This window comes from Lynx rufus, unplaced genomic scaffold, assembly GCF_022079265.1.
Source record: "Lynx rufus isolate CCGP_SWC_20201006 ecotype Redwood Valley unplaced genomic scaffold, mLynRuf1.p SCAF_2, whole genome shotgun sequence".
Taxonomy (NCBI): Eukaryota; Metazoa; Chordata; class Mammalia; order Carnivora; family Felidae; genus Lynx; species Lynx rufus.
This window is the reverse complement of record NW_025814834.1, coordinates 179,582,218-179,600,298: the sequence shown is the minus strand read 5'-3', so window position 1 is coordinate 179,600,298 and position 18,081 is coordinate 179,582,218. Positions and strand designations below refer to the sequence as shown.

Here is an 18,081-nt window from a genome sequence, read left to right as displayed (position 1 = left end):
TTCCTTGGCTAAGGAAGCAGTGCGATTTAACATCAAGAAAACGTTCCTACAAATACACCTGCTGAACAAATTCCCACAGTATCCATATCAGTTAGGTATCAGTTGTTAATGGGTGTTGGTATTTCTGATTTTATTTATTTTTAATTTTTTTTAACGTTTATTTATTTTTGAGACAGAGACAGAGCATGAACGGGGGAGGGTCAGAGAGAGAGGGAGACACAGAATCTGAAACAGGCTCCAGGCTCTGAGCGGTCAGCACAGAGCCCGATGCGGGGCTCGAACTCACGGACCGTGAGATCATGACCTGAGCCGAAGTAGGCCGCTTAACCGACTGAGCCACCCAGGCGCCCCGGTATTTCTGATTTTAAAATGGATTATTGGAAAACTTTTCTGAGACCAGGCATTTTATCCCTTGTATTAAACCAAAATGTTTTGCTCCATACTGAAATACCTGCAGATCTATCTATAAAAGATGATTTAAAAAACCCCAACCTCAATTATATCTCAATAAAGCTGGAGGAAAAAAATACCACTTCACACCTAAAAAATTTAGCAGTACTTCATTACTATAAAATATCCAGTGTTCAAATTTCCTCAATGATGTCAATTTTGTTTTTTGAATCATGACCCAAATAGGGTCAAATAGTGTACTAATTATGTGTTTTTTTTCTAATGTGTGTTTATTTTTGAGAGAGCGTGAGCAGGGTAGGGGCAGAGAGAGAGGGAGACAGAATCTGCAGCAGGCTCCAGGCTCTGAGCTGTCAGCACACAGCCGGTTGCAAAGCTTGAACTCACAAGCTGTGAGATCATGACCTGAGCTGAAGTTGGATGCTTAACCAACTGAGCCACCCAGGTGCCCCAAATTATGTGTCTCTTAAATCACCTTTAATCTCCTTAAATCTGGTTCTCACCCCATCTCTATTTTATGTTTGCAATTTGTTTATTGAAGAAACCAGATCCTCTGCCCTGGAATTTCCTCTGGATATTGGTGATTGGATTTCTATTGTATTTGATAACTTTTTTCTTTATTCTCTTATTCCTATAAATTGTTAGTTGTATCTAGAGTTGATTAGATTTTTGGCCACACTTCACATACGATGTTAGTGTTTTAAAAAAATAACAGAAAAGTTCACATGCTCAGGTCTTTATGAAATAATAAAAAATTGCATTTTGTTAATGTATTTATTAAAGACGTTTATAGTTTATAAAAAAAATATTGCCCTGATATACACAAAAATTTCCTGATAATGGTAATTAAAAACAGGTACTCCCAACCCCCCCGTGTGTCCACACCAATATTCAATCTAGATTGGCTTAATCTTGAAGTGTAATCCAATAAGACTGAAGACCAAACACTTTAGGTCCTGGACAAGATAATAAAATACTCGTAGGCCTTCTGGATCCCTATAATGCAAGAGGAAAAATATGTTTAAAAAGCTGAAAAAACTGGCCAAAACACCCCATGCATTAAAAAACCCATACTATTTATGTACCAAGATATTCTTCATAAAGATATATACAAAATTAAAACTTTAAAAATAACCAAGTGTTATTGAAGGAAAAGGGTATGTGTTATATATTAAAATAGACTATTATGAGGTCATTTAAAATGTTAACGTTTTTAATAGGGAAATATTTATATTAAATGAAAAAAATCATGATTAAAATAGATTGTTGATCTCAAATATATTTTTTGTACTTTTTAAAATATAGTTTTTAATGCACAGAAAATAGACAAGAAATACTTCGCGATATAATGGTTGTTTAATTGGTAAGTTTATGGGTGATTTCCCCCTTATTTTTCTGTATTTTCTACAGTGAGCATGTATTACTTTCAGAATTAGGAAAATTTTTTTCAACGTTTATTTATTTTTGGGACAGAGAGAGACAGAGCATGAACGGGGGAGAGGCAGACAGAGAGGGAGACACAGAATCGGAAACAGGCTCCAGGCTCTGAGCCATCAGCCCAGAGCCTGACGCGGGGCTCGAACTCACGGACCACGAGATCGTGACCTGGCTGAAGTCGGACGCTTAACCGACTGCGCCACCCAGGCGCCCCAGAATTAGGAAAATTTTTTAAAAAAGTAGTAGTACTAAGCAGGACCAAGAGGCTGAAGATTACTATGAAACAACTAGCTAAGAACAAGAGGACTGTCCAAGGGAAGACAGTTATGCGTGACATGTACTAAAAGTGAGGCATATATAATTCTAAATCCTCAAAACACAGGAGCCACAGAGGTTGCCAAATTCTAAGGGCTCTTTGTAGCATACAAACTCATGTCTTAACTCTATAATTTGCCCTACTGACAACATGATTTTTAAATTTGTATTCTATTTTTTTTTTCAACGTTTATTTATTTTTGGGACAGAGAGAGACAGAGCATGAACGGGGGAGGGGCAGAGAGAGAGGGAGACACAGAATCGGAAACAGGCTCCAGGCTCTGAGCCATCAGCCCTGAGCCTGACATGGGGCTCGAACTCACGGACTGCGAGATCGTGACCTGGCTGAAGTCGGACGCTTAACCGACTGCGCCACCCAGGCGCCCCTTAAATTTGTATTCTAAACAGTTGCAAGTTTCACCATAGACTGTAAGATGTGCTAGTCTGAATGGCCAACACTGAGGAAGGTGTTTGGATCGATCCACTGACTGTACAGTTTACCTCAAGCTCCTTTTTGGTATATTTCATTTTCTGTTCTGGCCAGATTCCTACCTACTTTGGCTGCTCCTGTGACATTACTCCATTCGTGTCACTGAGAAGCTGTATGTACCAATGACTGAATAAAACATCAAAAGCAACAGGAGCAAGCCCCTGAAAATAATTTGGAGTCTCTATGAGAACAAAGCTGACCCCTTCTGTATTGCATCTGTACAAGATCTTACCATGATGGTCCCAATTTGGTTAAGGCTTCTTATCAATCTGCTTAAAAACAGACACATCTGGATATAAGGATCATGTACACTTACTTGGATTGATTGACATCGATAAGAGAACCAATTTTTGATGTTGTGAAAGAAATGTGTTCATCTCCAATGACAATTTCAAGCTCCTAGAAACATTTAAAAAAACTAGGTCAAGCCAAGTTGGATTTTTCATCAACCCCGCAGAAGATGCATCATCTGTCAAGTCATACAAACTCGATGACAGATGGTCACATAAACAAGACCAGTTCACTCTGATCACTAAACTGTGCTGGGTACTAGAAACAAAGAAATTAAATACTGGTTTCATCCTTGTATGCTCTTGGGTCTCAATTTCTAAATAGTGAGCACTGTAAATCTTTAAAAACTATCTATGGGGGAATGCTCACTGTGTGCTAGCTATTGTTCTTGGTGCTTGGGACAGATCAGCAAAACCAAACAAAGGTCTCTGCCCTTGTGGAATTTACAATCTAGTGAGTCCTACTTTTTTCTTAAATTTTTTCTATTTCTTTTGGTTTATAGTTTTCAATTATGAAAAGACTTTGAACAGAAAATATAGAAAACTATGAGACTGATGTTCTTAACACCCAGATGTGAAAATGTTAATAGTATGTCAAACTTGTGTCAGATTTTTTTTTTTTAAAGAAATAAAACATTACACCTACAAAGTTTAGGTCCACCTCCCCATTCCATTCTCCTTCCTGCATCCCAGAAGTTGAGGCGTATTCTTCCCACTCATGTTTTTTGATTTGGTGGTATGTTTTTACATTTTTACGTAAATGATCATACTATATGCATCTTTTTGCTTTTTTCATCAACACTGTTTTTGTATGTGACCTAGTTCATTAGTTTTAAATGCTTTAGAATATTCCAATCATAGCCCTATTGAAGCAGACTTAAGTTCCCAATTTATTTTACTATAACCAATGTGGCAAGAATATTCTTCCATGCATCTCCTTATATGTATATGAAAATGTCTCTAGGAAAATTCCTAGAAGCAAGGTATAAGGTTTTTCAGTTTTGCCAGATACTATCAAATTATTTCCTAAAATGCCTGTACTGATGTTATTCCCACTACCATGTAAGATCTTTTTCTTTCTCATATCCTTTTTTTAATTACTTTATTTTGAAGAGAGATCACATACAGAGAGGGAGAGACAGAGACAGAGACAGAAAGAATCCCAAGCAGGCCTGGCACTGTCAGTGCAGAGCCCAATGTAGGGCTTAAACTCAGGAACTGTTAGATTATGACCTGAGCCAAAATCAAGAGTCAGACGCTTAACCAATTCAGCCACCTAGGCGCCCCTTTCTCATATCCTTTTTAAAACTTGATGCCCCCCTCCTTTTGCCATTCCAATGAGTCTGAAATGGCATCTCATTATTTTCCTAATTTTCATTTCTCAAAATGAAACTACATATTTTCATGTATTTATTGGCCACTTGTTTTTCCAGTTCTGTAAATTGTCTACTCATAACCTTTATACATTCTTATCTTTTTATTATTAATTTGTAGTTCTTGATATATCCTGGATATAAAAACCCTTTACCAGATGTTTTGCAAACATCCTCCTTCAGTCTGTGGCCTTTCAACTTTATCATGATGTCTTAAAACAGAAGTTTTAACTTTAAAGAAGTCAAATTTATCAGTCTTTTCCCTTGAAGAATTTAAAATATTCCTTCTCTACTCAGAAATAAGAAGATTAAGTTTTCTTTTATGGTTTACAATCTTGCTTTGTTTCTATAAATGGTCTAACTTAAAAATATTCTGTAAACATACTGCAAATTGTACCTGTATAACTGTTAAACAATCCATCCTACTTCTATTAATTTGAAAGCTCACCTCTGTTGTACACTGTTCTGAGTTCCCATAATCTTCATGGGTTTGTTTCTGGGCTCTATTCGTTCCAATGGTTTACTGGCCAATTCTGAGGCAATACCACAGTACAAATGACTATACCTTTTCAAGAAATCTTTAAAATTATCTTGGTTACTCTTGTCCCTTTGATCTTCCATGAATTTTTTTTAATGTTTATTTATTTTTGAGAGAGAGAAACAGAGTGTGAGAGGGGGAGAGGCAGAGAGGGAGACACAGAATTGGAAACAGGCTCCAAGCTGTCAGCGCAGAGCCTGATGGGGGGCTCGAACCCATGAGCCATGAGATCATGACCTGAGCCGAAGTCAGACGCTCAACCAACTGAGCCAGGTACCCCTGATCTTCCATGAATTTAATGCTCTCTTAGGTCTTAGGAAAAATCTTGTTGTGATTTTGATTTGAATTGCAATGAATTTATAAATTATTATGATTTTTTGAATTTATAAATTTTAATGAAATTGATACAATATTGAATCTTTCTGTCCATAAAAATGATACATATTTTTGTCCTTCATAAAGCCCTTTCCTGTAAGTTTTATACATCTTGTTAAATTTACTAAGTTCTTTTTTTTTTTAATGTTTATTTGTGAGAGAAAGAGCGTGAGTGGGGGAGGGGCAGAGAGAGAGGGAGACACAGAATCCAAAGCAGGCTCCAGGCTCCAAGCTGTCAGCACAGTGCCCAACGTGGGGTTCGAACCCATGAACCTTGAGATCATGATATGAGCCAAAGTCAGACGCTTAACCGACTGAGCCACCCAGATGCCCCCCAAGTTCTTTTTTAGAGAAAGCATGAGAGCATGCGAGCAGGAGGGCAGGGGCAGAGACAGAGGGGGCAGAGAGAACCCCAAGCAGGCTCTTTGCTGTCATCGTGAAGCCAGACGTGGGCTCTATCCCACAAACTGTGAGATCATGACCTAAGCTGACATCAAGAGTTAGGCGCTTAACTGACTGAGCCAGCAGGTTTAAAAAAAGAAATTAAAAAAAAAATTTTTTTACTCCCAAGTTCTTTATAGCTTTTGCTGGGATGACAAATGGAATTTCATCATAATTACCCTATCCGACAGGTTGTTGCTAGTGCCTAAGAGTATGCCATGTCCTCTTCACAGGACTATTGTGATTGTTGAATGAGTTAATAGAGCTGAAAATGTTATAAATGGTAAAGCAAAATATGTACATATGATTCTACTGAGATCCTATGGACATAAATTAAAAATCAACTTTAGAAATTAACGTTAGAAAGTACTGAGGATTTTTTTTCACTCTTCCTCAAGAGCTGCCCATCATTTTGAGGTGATTTACGAATGAACTTATCTGGGTTTTTATATTAATTTAATAAATGTAATTATTACTGAGCTTTTACTACACACTAGCACCACTTTAGTCACTAGAGATACAGCAATGAAAAAAAAAATAGGCAAAATCCTTGTACTCAAGGAGCTTGTGTGGGTATATGCGTGTCTGTTGTAGTGGGGGAGGAAAAGGGATACATGACAGCAAACAAGACAATTTCGGACAGTAATGCTAGGAGGAAAATAAACAGATCTTATTTTAAAAAAATGGGGAGGGACATTTTAGATTGGATGGATAGGCAAGACATCACTGAGGAAGTGATGTTTGAAGCCTGCAATAATAAAGACAGTCTTGGATAGAACATTCCAGATAGCATGTAGCAAATGCAAATGTCCTAAACTAAGAACAACCTAGTTGTGTCTTGAGGAACAGAAATTAGGTCAGTAAGGTCTGAACACAGTAAGAGATTGTGTGAATGGTCGAAGATAACGCAGGAGTTTGGATTTTATTATTCATTTATTTACTTAATAAATGTTTATTCATTTTTGAGAGAGAGCGTAAGCAGGGGGTAGGGAGAGGGGGACAGAGGATCCGAATTGGGTTCTGCGCTAACAGCAGTGAGCCCGATGCAGGGTTCAAACTCACCAACTGTGAGATCACCACCTGAGCCGAAGTCGGAGCTCAACCAACTGAACCACCCAGGTACCCCTGGATTTTATTTATTTAAAAAAAAAAAAAAAAAATTTTTTTTTTTAATGTTTATTTATTTTGGGGAGAGAGAGACAGAGCATGAGCAAGGGAGGGGTAGAGAGAGGGAGACACAGAATCTTAAGCAGGCTCCAGGCCCTGAGCTGCCAGCACAGAGCCCCACGCAGGGCTTGAACTCACAAACCGTGAGACCATGACCTGAGCCGAAGTCGGACGCTCAACCGACTGAGCCACCCGGGTGCCCCCCGTGGATTTTATTTTAAATGGAATGAAGGCAGTGGAGAATTTAAAATTAGTGGAATACATACATTTACATTTTAAAAGATTAGTCTAGCTTCAGGATGGAAAAATGGGCTATACAGGACAAGAAACAAGGAAATCAATTAGACGTCTGGATTAGGAAGGGAGCAGCTGAGGCAGAGAGAAATAGCTTTCCTATTAACACAGTCAAATATGACACTGGCTTTTATTTTAATTACCATAACAGTCTTCAGAATAAATGTATAAGCCATGAATTTAAACACACATACTTAGTTTGCTGAAATAGCCATGTTCTATTTATCTTTGTGTCTTCACACTGCTTTGTCCATAGTCGTTACTCAGTAAGTGAGGTGGGCAGTGAAAACTCTGAGAAGGGCTGTGGGGAGAGTTACGTGGAGAAATCCAGGGCTGGGCTCTAGGAGGTCAGAAACACCACTTGTATCTCTGTATCCTCCCTGTGGGATTACTGCTTCCTTAGACAAAGTGCTGGTAATCTGCTTTGTGTTGGGCTCCATAACACACACACACACACACACACACACACACACACACACACACACACAGCTTCAATGTCATATGCAGAGCACCTTATTTGTAAGATTTCTGCAATACAGGATAGTTGCTAAAACACTCACCTGCCGGCCTACTCGGTCAGGAGGAGGCCACAAAGCATCATCCTCTTTGGTAATTTCACTGTCATCAATTATTCTCTTCAGTTCCTCCATTACACTTTTATGTACATAAGCCTGAAAGCAAATTGAAAAATGGAATTTAAGTTGCAAGTGTTCTGACTCAGATAGTGATGAAAGATTAGGCTTACAATCAGTTAAACAAAATCGTGTGTAAAATACCAAGTGCCATGCCTGGCATCTAACATGTGTTCAATGATGTTAATAAGTAGCAGATTCAGAGTTTAAACCAACACTTGCAAGACTTTAAATGATTACCAGTAATTGATTCAGCACTGTGAAAGAAAATATAAACTAAAAGAAGATGTGAGAAAAGCTTTAGGTGTCTATAGATATGTCTACGCTTCTCTATTCTTTTTCAATACTACTCCCAGAAAGAACAAAAATAAGACAAAAGGCTAAACTACGGTGAATGAAAGGCTCTCAGAAGGCTCATTACCTCTTTTCTGATCATGACGTCATTTTTGTAATTGCTGTTGTTGGCATATCTCAATTTCCCTGTGAGGAGCAAAAAACATTCAATGTATAATAAAAACATATGAATAAAGCATCGTTAGCTCACCCAGACTATCACCTGTTGCTTAAAATGTATACCAGCTTTCCCTTCAGTGTCTAACAGATTTACTATTTATATTTTTGGGGTTCCAACAATAGCAGTCTTTTCAGTTCTTCACTTTAGGCTATTAGATAGCCTCAAAGCCAAAAATACTGCTGACACGGAATTATAATTCTTGCAAAAGGCGGCTCAAGTGTGGTAAAAGAACACAAGCAAATCCTATCTCTGCAAGTTAATGTCCTCAGCTGAAAACAGGGATAATAATAAATTGCACACAGGGCCTCCTGAGGCTCAAATGAGTTGAAAGCAGCCTGAAAACTGTAAAATGCTGTTTACGTATATTGATGTGACCATGCAACATTCTGATCTACTCCCGTGATGGAAAAGTTGTGATTTTATTATTGAGCATATTTGGCATATAAGGCCCTTTGTGTATATGTGCATCCAAAAGACTAATCGGGGTATATGGTGGGTATGAAGGTTTTGTTTTGTTTTGTTTTTACCTATAGAATAGAAGGCACACATGTAAAAAGAGCCAAATTAATTGATGCCTCACTGCCTTGTCTCTCTTTTGGTTCGGTTCATTCTCCATACAGTAGACAAAGTGATGAAGTAACAGACCAATCTAAATAGGCTACTCTGGTACTGACAATAGTTTCTCACTGCCTTCTTGATAAAATCCAAATTCTTCAACATGGCAAACTGCTAAACTGAGCCCCTGCCTGCCTTTCAGGCTCACTCCTGCAACAGCCCTCTCTTACATAGCTGGAGTTAATCACACTACTCGGTTTCTGCTTGGAACATCCCATGCTCTTTTTGGTTTTCAGCCTCTATGATGTTAATGCTGTCCAAATGCCTTGACTCATCTGCCTAACCAACTCCTACACAGTACTCAAGACTAACACTCCCCCTTTCATCGAGTCATTGTATGCCGGAAGCTTCCTCTGACTCTCAGGCTAGGTTAGGTGCCTTCTTTCTGTTCCAGAGTCCGATCTGTTTCTACCACAGCACCCAAAACACTGTCTTGTCATTGTTTACAACTGGGGTTTGTCTGATTCATCTTTGTGCCCCCCTTTAGTGGGAGTTTTCTTTCATTTTTGATTCCTTTTCCTTCACCACGGTGGCCCTTCTCCCAAATCCTATCAAACAGCCACGTCCTATTGGTTCTGCCTCCAATAGTATCCTAAATCCTTCTGTCCACTTTTACTAGCACCCTAGTCCCAACCAACATCCTTTTGTCTGGAACACGTAACTGTCTCCTAATAAGTACCCGTTTCCACTCCTGCCCATAATTAGAATGCTTTTTCAGGAAAAGATCACATCTCTTCTCTCCTTAAATCTTTCCAAATGCTTCCTGCTGCATTTAGAATAAAATCCAAACTCTTTACCACGGCCTATAAAGACCTACATGGTGTGCCCCAGGCTACTTATCTGACACTGTCTCCTGCTCTTCTTTCCAGAGCTCTCTACTCTTCAGCCATACTAGCCACCTGAAACATGCCTAGCTCATTCATGCCCTGCAGCCTGAACACTTGTTACTCCCTCTGTCCAGAACTGCTCATTCTTCCTGAGCTTCACAAGGCTGGCTCCTTCCTGTCAATCAGAGTTCGGTTTAAATATTACCTTTTCAGAGAGCACGCCAGTGGCCACCCCGCTTAGAAGCAGCCCACCAGCAATTGTTCCATCATTTTATGTTCTGACCACTCTGTCACTATCTGGAGTCTCTTTTATGATATCTCTCCCAGCACCAGAATACAAGTTCCACGAGAGGAAGCTTGTCTGTCATTCATTCCTATCTCCCAGAATGTGAAAGAGAGCCTGGCAAAGTAGGCACTCAATCAGTGTTTGCTGAATGAAGCATTCTGGGCAAAAATGTCACCAAACAGAAGTCCCTGCATATGGAAAGAACCAGCGGAGCGGACACAGGAGTGATCCTTTCAGATCCGAGCCGCAGGCAACAGTCCGTTCCTCTTCTAGCTCCTCGCACGTTCCGGAACCCCGGCCTCCCCATTCGCCCGACCCCAGGCCCAGTCCTCGCTCCCGGGGGCCAGAGGCCGCTCTTACCGTCTGGTCGGAACTCAAACTCCAGGAACTCGTGGCCGAACTTGCCCTTGTGACCCACGTAGTAACGCAGATAAAAGTCACTCTCCATGGCTCACGAGGAAGCAACCAAACTTTACCCGCAAACCTCACCGCCACTGTTTGCGCCCAACACTGACGTTTACCAGGGCGCGCGGAAGTGACGTAAAGGCAACGGCGTCCGCCTTAGCGCAGCGGCTCGGTCGCCCCCCCAATCCCGGAAGTGGGGGCAAATCTGGCCCGTTTCCCAGCGGCAACAAGGCTTCTTCCACCTGCCCCGCCTCCTCGACCAGAGGCGGGAACGAGGCTGAGGCTCTCTTTCCAGGGTTTTCTTAACACCTCGGGCCAGTAGCAGCTCCAGTGCCTCTGGGTTTCTGTGGAAAGTGTGGGGGCGTTGTTTCGATTTCGGGCTGAGCATCCCGAGTGCTGCGCCCTTCCAGGCTGTGCCCTTCCAGCCTCGACTTGTGTGAGTCGAACAATCTATTCACCATCTCTGGATCTAGGTCTCAGTAGTAAAACGTGGTTAAACGACCTGACTCCCTAGAATTCACACAATGGTACATGTGTCAAAAGTTGGCTCCAACTGAACTTTACTGTTCACGGACCAGTTCAAGAAAACCGTTCCCAGAGACGCTTTTCCAGAATCCAGGGTGGAGATTGCCATTTCCCTGGAACTAACTTACCTCCCATTTTATCTCTTAATACTTTTATTTCTTTTTATTTCTACCTTTCCCTTTCTACCTCACTGGCCTCTAGAGAAGGTGCTGTGAATAGAACTTTAATTTGAATATTTGATCTCCTACTCGTTTTCTATACGTTTTTTACCCAGCAGTGATTCTCAACCCTGGCCGTGCAATGGAGTCATTTGGGAGCATCTAAAAAATACTGATGCCTGAGCCCCACCCCAAACCAATTAATCAAGCTCTCTCACGGTAGACGTTGGTATTTATTTATTTTTTTTTTTTGCAAAGCACCCCAGATAAGCCATGTCTGAGGACAAATGCCCAAAAGGCCCTTGTCTCTTCAGGTCAAAGTGGTTGACCTCAGTGAAAGTTTTCTGGCTGTGGAAAAATTTTCCTCCGTGAGTAGGCAAAGAACAATCAAAATCCTAATTATTAGAAGAATAATAATTCTTAATAAGAAGAAGCCTGCTTAGGCTCATCTAAGTTCCAGCCAGAGAAGGTAATGAAATCAGTTCTAGAGACAGTGCTGAGATGGCATCATTCTTGGGACCTGGCTACTATAACTGTATACTATTCTGTATTCAGGTAGGGGTCCCTGATTCTCATTCCCAGTCTTACCATTACTCCCTTTCTTCCTGAAAAAAATAATCGGTAGCAGAGTATAGAGTGCATGGGATGGGGAAAAATCACTGGAGGCTTGTGTTAATGACTGTGATTCACTGTGACTGAAGGCGAACTGATTAACTTTTTGGACCTCAAGTTTATTTTTTAAATAAGCAAAATAATGTTTTACATCTAGCAGGACTGTTGTAAGGATAGCAAACAATATTCTGGAAACTGGAAAAATACTTTGCAAACTGTAAATTAATTACTATAAAACCATAAGGCATTTTCTTAAAAAACACTGGATATGGGTGGCAACAAGGGAATTGTATAAAAAAGAGAAAGTCGGGCTCCGTTTTGACAGCTCAGAGCCTGGAGCCTGCTTCAAATTCTGTGTCAGCCTCTTTCTCTGTCCCTCCCCTGCTCACACTCTGTCTCTCTCTCAAAAATAAACATCTTTAAAAAAATTTTTTAAGGGGTGCCTGGGTGGCTCAGTGTCTGACTTCAGCTCAGGTCATGGTCTCACGGTCCCTGAATTCAAGCCCCGCGTCGGGCTCTATGCTGACAGCTCAGAGCCTGGAGCCTGCTTCTGATTCTGTGTCTCCCTCTTTCTGGCCTTCCCCTGCTCACACTCTGTCTCTCTCTCTCTCTCTCGATCTCTCTCTCTCTCTCAAAAACAAATAAACATTAAAAAAATTTTTTTTTAAATAAAAATTTTTTTAAAAAGGCAGGGAGCACCTGGATGGCTCAGTCGGTTAAGCAACTGACTTCAGCTCAGGTAATGATCTCGCAGTGAGTTCAAGCCCCAAATCTGGCTCTATGCTGACAGCTAAGAGCCTGGGGCCTGCTTCTGATTCTGTGTCTCCTCTCTCTCCCCTCCCCTGCTCATGCTCTGTCTTTCTTTCTCTCAAAAATAAACAAATATTAAAAAAAATTTTTTTTAAAGAGAAGGGAATCACCAGGTATTAAGCACCTAATAAATGTGAACCCATTAATAAGTGCTTGTTCTTTGCATCCTCACAACAATCTTGAGGTGGTAATTGAAATTAAGTATATAGAAACGTCAGGTAATCACCATGAGGTTATTTTCCAAGAGTGAAATTATAAAAATTATAGTGTAACTGCTGAATCCAGGCATGTGCAGATGTGGTAAATAACGAAAGTTTTGAGAAAATTTAAAGGACACTGGACTCCAGTCAGGCTGTAAAGTGATCCAGGTTTGGGGGCATGAGACAACATGGTGTAGCTCAAAGAATAGGGTCTGTGTATTTGATGTGCCTGAATTCAGCATGATTCACTGAGCATTTACTGTGCTATGTGCTGGGAATACAACAGTGAGCAAGACAGACCTTTATAGAACTTGCAGACAAGGCAATTAAGGAGCATACGAGTGATTATTATGTAGAGATAAAGGTTACAAACAGAGGAAACACAGAATACTATGGAAGCACAGGATGGCTCCTAATCCAGTCTAGGGGCTTAAGGGCTGCCTTCCTGAAGGAAATGTTGCACACAGAGGGCCCAGAACTGTGTGGTTAGAATACAGAATGAGGTTGTGAATATAGTAATGAGGTTGGAGACGGGGCAGAAGACAAATGGCTTACAAGCCATATTAAGGAGTGTGAGCTACAACCCAAAGGTATTGGATTTTAATGCAAGGGAAACCGACGAAGAGCTTTAAGCAGGGAAGTAGAAAGAAAGGGTGGTGGTGACACAACCTATTCCATTCTAGAAAAAAATCACTCTGGCTGCAATATTGTAGATTGGAAAATGGAAAGAATTAGAAATATGAACTTCAGATAAGTAGTTGTTAATCTACGATCATGATAACCCAAGATAATGGTGACCTGTACTCAGGTAGTGGCAATGGAGATAATAAAAGCGGATGGATTTGAGACAGAATACCATAACGGAAAGGGTAGGTAAAGGAGATGTGGCCAGAGAAAAACCAGGAATATGCTGTCATGTGAGCCAAAATAAGAGTGATCCAAGGAGTGTCAGCAGTGTTAAATACTGCTTCCAGGTCAAGGGAGATAAAGACTGAGAGTATAAGATTTATAATCAAGGAGGTCCTGGGTGACCTTGGTAAAAGCAGCCTCAGTGGCTTGGAAGCAGAGGTGGGGCAGAAGTATTGGTATGCAAATAGGCAAATTTGTTGTGGAAGCCTAACCCTAGGAGTTGGGTCTAAGAGAATGGAGAAAGGTTTGTGGAGGAATGGTCCTAAAAGGAGTATCAAGGACAAATAGGAGTTAGCCAGATGAAGAGGCAGAGAAGGAAAATCTAGGCAGAGAACGCCATGTGTCCAGAAGGGCTACATGTGGTACATGTACTTTGGGGATACTAAATGTAACAGTGTGACTTCAGGCAGTTCCTTCACCTATTTCCTCATCTATAAAATTGGGATGATAATATTGATAGTATTTATCTCACAGGACTTAAAATCATTTTTAAATGTATTTTTTATTTTTATTTTTTAAAGTAGGCACCATGCCCAACATGGGGCTTGAACTCACGACCCTGAGATTAAGAGTCTCATGCTCTACCAACTGAGCCAGCCAGGCAGCCCGATCTCACAAGATTGTTGAAGTCTAAAATAATTTGTGTAGAATACCAGGTACACATTAGGGACTCAATCAATGATAGTTCACCGCCCCCCCCCCATTAAAGCATCACCATGAAACAATACTTTCAGATTTTAAAAAATGAATTTAATCTCTCTCTAGAAACAGTGCACCCATTTTACAAATGTTCACATTTGGTTTTTCGTTCACCAAGATGATGTCAGTACAGCTAGTGAGATGCAGCACACCACCCTTTGCTTCTGGAACAGAAACCAGACTGCAAAGGGCACTGGGCACAGAAGCTAATGGGACTCGGAATGACAAGACAAAAAAAGCAGAAACGGTTAGTGTGACCCAACATTCTAACATGCCTGTTACATCAAATATGGTCATTCGAGGGTGGGGGGGGGGGAAGACAAACGAGGAAAATTCATTTGGGTACAATGTGATGCAGTCTGCAAACCAGTACTTCACCCCCAAATTAACAACGGCTGTATAGAACAAAATGCTATTTTAAAACACATGGTTTGTACAGGTATGTTTTCTCTTGTAGTTTTTGTAAAAAAGTATCAAAACCTTCATGTCTTTAAATATATATATATACATATACAGGTGGCTTTTTTAAAATTACTTTTTATAGCACAAAGTGTTTGCAAATGCAGAGGGTTTCTGCTGATTCTTGACTATGCACATGGTGCATAGCCTGAATGAACAGAGCTTCCTGATTTCTTATATTAACTGAAAATTTGAAGCTGTAATTCCTCCACCTCTAAGTTCTCTGTGTCCTGAAAATCCCCAATACCCTAAAAAATACAGCGTGAGAAGACTCCGATACTCTATCTTCATGCATTGATGGGAAAGGAAGTTATTTACTCTGAATGTTTAATTGCTAACTCATTTAAATTCTGTGAAATAAAGAGTGTGTGGCTGGAGTTAGGGAGAGGAGTGAGGCTCACATTCCTGTGCTCTCTCCCGACTCCCACCAGCGCCTGACTAGACAGTGCTCGGGGTTCCCTCTGCAGACTACACATCTCCAAAATTTCATTTTCTCACTGTTGAGAAAAATCTCAGAGGCTCTTGACAACATGGAACGCTTCTGTGACAATTCCATTGCCCTTATATTCAAAGAAAGTCAACTCAAACGTATGAAATGCAGTCACTATTTCCCTTTGGCCACTGGAAAGCTTGAGGCTAAAGACTGTCCTGTCGGCAAAGTGCTGGCGATGCATCCTGATGAATTTTCCATGGTGCACTTGGTGCCTCGTACACAATAAATGTCTTAGAAATGTTTGCATAATTGAATCAGAAATTAAACATAAGTATTCTATAAAGTGCTTACGTTGAACCTGTCTTTCCATCCAGCCTCATTTCTTGCTAAGTCCCCCTTGAACCTTTTGCTCTTTATGATGAATTACATGCAGCTCTGTAAAGTCCCCATGCTGTTTCATGCCCTTGTGTCTCTTCTGCCTGAAGCAGCCTGGACACCCCTATTTAGTTTTCAAGACTTAGCGCAAGGTCACTTCTACAATGCCCTTCTTGACCCCATTCCTCATCTCCTTGTGTAGAAGTGACCTCTCTCTCCTTTGTGCCTTAATAATACTCTGGAAAGAATCTATTCTTTTTGTTTCCACATGACTTACTCTATTGTTACCGTGAACTCCTCTGCAAGGACAGAAAACATCTGCTTGACCTGTACATCTGCAGTGCCTGGCACTTAGTTGGTACCTAGCAAATGGTTTCAGTGAATGAATATACTGCAATCACAGAGAAAACTGGAAGGACCGATAGTACTTATTGCCATAAACCGAATTCCCATCTCATCTTGAGGTTAAAGGTCACGTCAACCTATTTTATAAATAATCATGCTATCAAGAGTAAATAAATAAAATTTTAGTTTTCTGTTTCTGGAAGGCTCTTTCTGCCAGTGTCTTCATAATTCCTCTGGAAAGATAGGTAGCAGGTTTGGTATAATATTCAGGCAGTTCAAAGTGGTCTCTTGGAGAAGGAAAAGGCCTGGGACCAGTTTCTTTTAAACAGAGAAGAAATTGTCTGATAAATCTTCTACCCGCCTGGCATTATCTCTAGGCTTCCTTCCAGCTCTAAAATCCAATGACTCTATGATCTGGGTATTGGCTGTAGACACATGGTAGCACTGGGGCAAAAGGCAACAGAAACGCAACTACACCTCAAAATGAGGCTCAGAAGCCTTCAAGACTAGAGAGGGAGGACGGACATGACCTCCTCAGACTTCATCTTACTGACTACCATCCGACACGTGAGGATTCTGCAACTTGTCTTCTGTAGGTTGCTCCCATGGGCGTCTCTTTCAAACTGCACTTGTAACATATTCAGGAAACATGGATGTCTCTGAGAAAGTTGTGTTTCGCCATCATTTTGAAGTCTCAGGCTGAACCATCCTGACTTTTCTCATTTTGTGTGTGTGTGTGAAGACCAGGCTCTGACTGAAACTACGCATCATTTCCCCAGGAAATTGTTTCTTTGGAGGCAGGCTATCGAACAAGTTGCTTGTTTCGCGTAAGTCTCAATATTTCTTGTCATTTTTATTCAGTCAAAAATAATTTTACTTTTCATTCTTGAAAGAGTAGTAGTGACTAATTAAGCTCCATAGGAGTTGGCCACCTGTTTTTAAAATCCTATTTGGTATTGGTCATTCTAGGTCCAGTGCCTCTCAATGAATATTTCAGGACTATCAACACATGCTTATCATGAGGAAATTGCTTGTTTATGCAGAGCATGGTGCCGACGCTCCAGAACACAGCTGTTTTTGTCAGAAGTTAGGAGACCGTGAGTGACATGGAGAAAGGTCCTAGGAACAGGGTTCTAGAACTCCAGAGTGCCTGCCTGGAAATTTGAAGGGTATCACGCTGGTAAGACATCCAAACTTCACTGAGTTGGGGGCAGCTGGGGGTGGGTGGTGTCAGAATTTGCTTACGTGTCTTGTCCCTGGCTGTCTGGTGGGAGTGACGTGGCAGAACAGCAGAGTTAAGAAAAGATCAGACCTTGGATAAGAGAGCCAGTGGGGACAGAATTCCTCTGGGACTATAGGATTATGTTTTCAATGGTAGACCCCGCAAAGAGAAAAGAGCATTTCTCCCGCCTCTCCCAAGGCCCAGGAAAAACAAAGAAAAGTGTCCATGATGAAAAAAAAAAAATCTATACATATACCCAGAGTTTTTCCTTTTATTTACAAAGCAGTAAACCAAATCCCTGTTTGAACATATACATCCAATATACTATAATGTTGTGTATGCCATGTCTCCCTCAGTAGGACTTCAAGTTTGGCCACTTTCATCGATATGAACACATGATGGTAGCAAACCTATGTTGTATTCCCCACCTAAAGGAAATGGTAGAGAGTAAAGGAAGGGAGAAATAGAGATGTAACAAAACCTATTCCACTGTCCTTATCCTTGCTCACAGCATGTCTCAGAGGCTGAGCATATCTCGGTGCCTGAGCCGGTCTCTACAGTAAACTTGGGCTGTTCTAGAAATGTCTCCACTTAGCTCTCTACAAGTAAGGATGGCATCCTAGGAGTGCTTCAGAGGAAACATAATGAAGTCAACCCAAGCATCCTGAAGGAAAATGCAGTTACTTGAAATGCTGAGCTTTACAACAAGGAGTAGCCAAGGTTCAGGCATGTTCTCATGTGAGCTCATGAGACCTCCTGGCGCCGTGCAAAGCCTGTGCACTGGCCTCAGTCACAGAAGAGAAAGCCCAAGTGGGAGTCACGGCAGCCACAGGTGAACTGCAAGGCCTTTCATGACTGACTGGGGTCCTAGAAATTGCCAGAGGTGGAAAAGATCTGCTTCTCCCACCACATGTTTGCCCAAACCAT

General features: G+C 40.9%; 1 protein-coding gene, 1 long non-coding RNA gene and 1 other non-coding gene across 3 annotated transcripts; 1 reads left to right on the top strand and 2 right to left on the bottom strand.

Annotated features, from left to right (window-relative positions):
- Nucleotides 1-1,158: 1,158 nt before the first annotated feature.
- MAGOH (mago homolog, exon junction complex subunit) lies at nucleotides 1,159-10,511 on the bottom strand. Its single transcript, XM_047085579.1, has 5 exons — nucleotides 10,363-10,511; nucleotides 8,182-8,240; nucleotides 7,689-7,799; nucleotides 2,967-3,049; nucleotides 1,159-1,404 (listed from the first exon to the last, which is right to left on the bottom strand). Exons 1-5 carry the CDS (start codon nucleotides 10,448-10,450, stop codon nucleotides 1,305-1,307), a joined length of 441 nt encoding a protein of 146 aa, XP_046941535.1. The 5' UTR covers nucleotides 10,451-10,511; the 3' UTR covers nucleotides 1,159-1,304.
- A 3,640-nt stretch (nucleotides 10,512-14,151) lies between these two features.
- On the bottom strand, nucleotides 14,152-14,224 carry TRNAK-CUU (transfer RNA lysine (anticodon CUU)). The gene has a single exon. It is a non-coding gene; the product is annotated as a tRNA-Lys (tRNA).
- A 2,178-nt stretch (nucleotides 14,225-16,402) lies between these two features.
- On the top strand, nucleotides 16,403-17,741 carry LOC124516068 (uncharacterized). The gene is made up of 3 exons (XR_006962976.1): nucleotides 16,403-16,759; nucleotides 16,902-17,112; nucleotides 17,666-17,741. It is a non-coding gene; the product is annotated as an uncharacterized LOC124516068 (long non-coding RNA).
- The last annotated feature ends 340 nt before the right edge of the window (nucleotides 17,742-18,081 follow it).

Excerpts from the sequence above, each read along its gene's own strand:
- MAGOH (XM_047085579.1), bottom strand. The coding sequence starts at position 10,450 with ATGGAGAGTGACTTTTATCTGCGTTACTACGTGGGTCACAAGGGCAAG. Across the intron at positions 7,800-8,181 it reads ACGTCATGATCAGAAAAGAG|GCTTATGTACATAAAAGTGT; the intron begins GTAATGAGCCTT and ends ATTTGCTTTCAG. Across the intron at positions 3,050-7,688 it reads CTGACCGAGTAGGCCGGCAG|GAGCTTGAAATTGTCATTGG; the intron begins GTGAGTGTTTTA and ends AAATGTTTCTAG.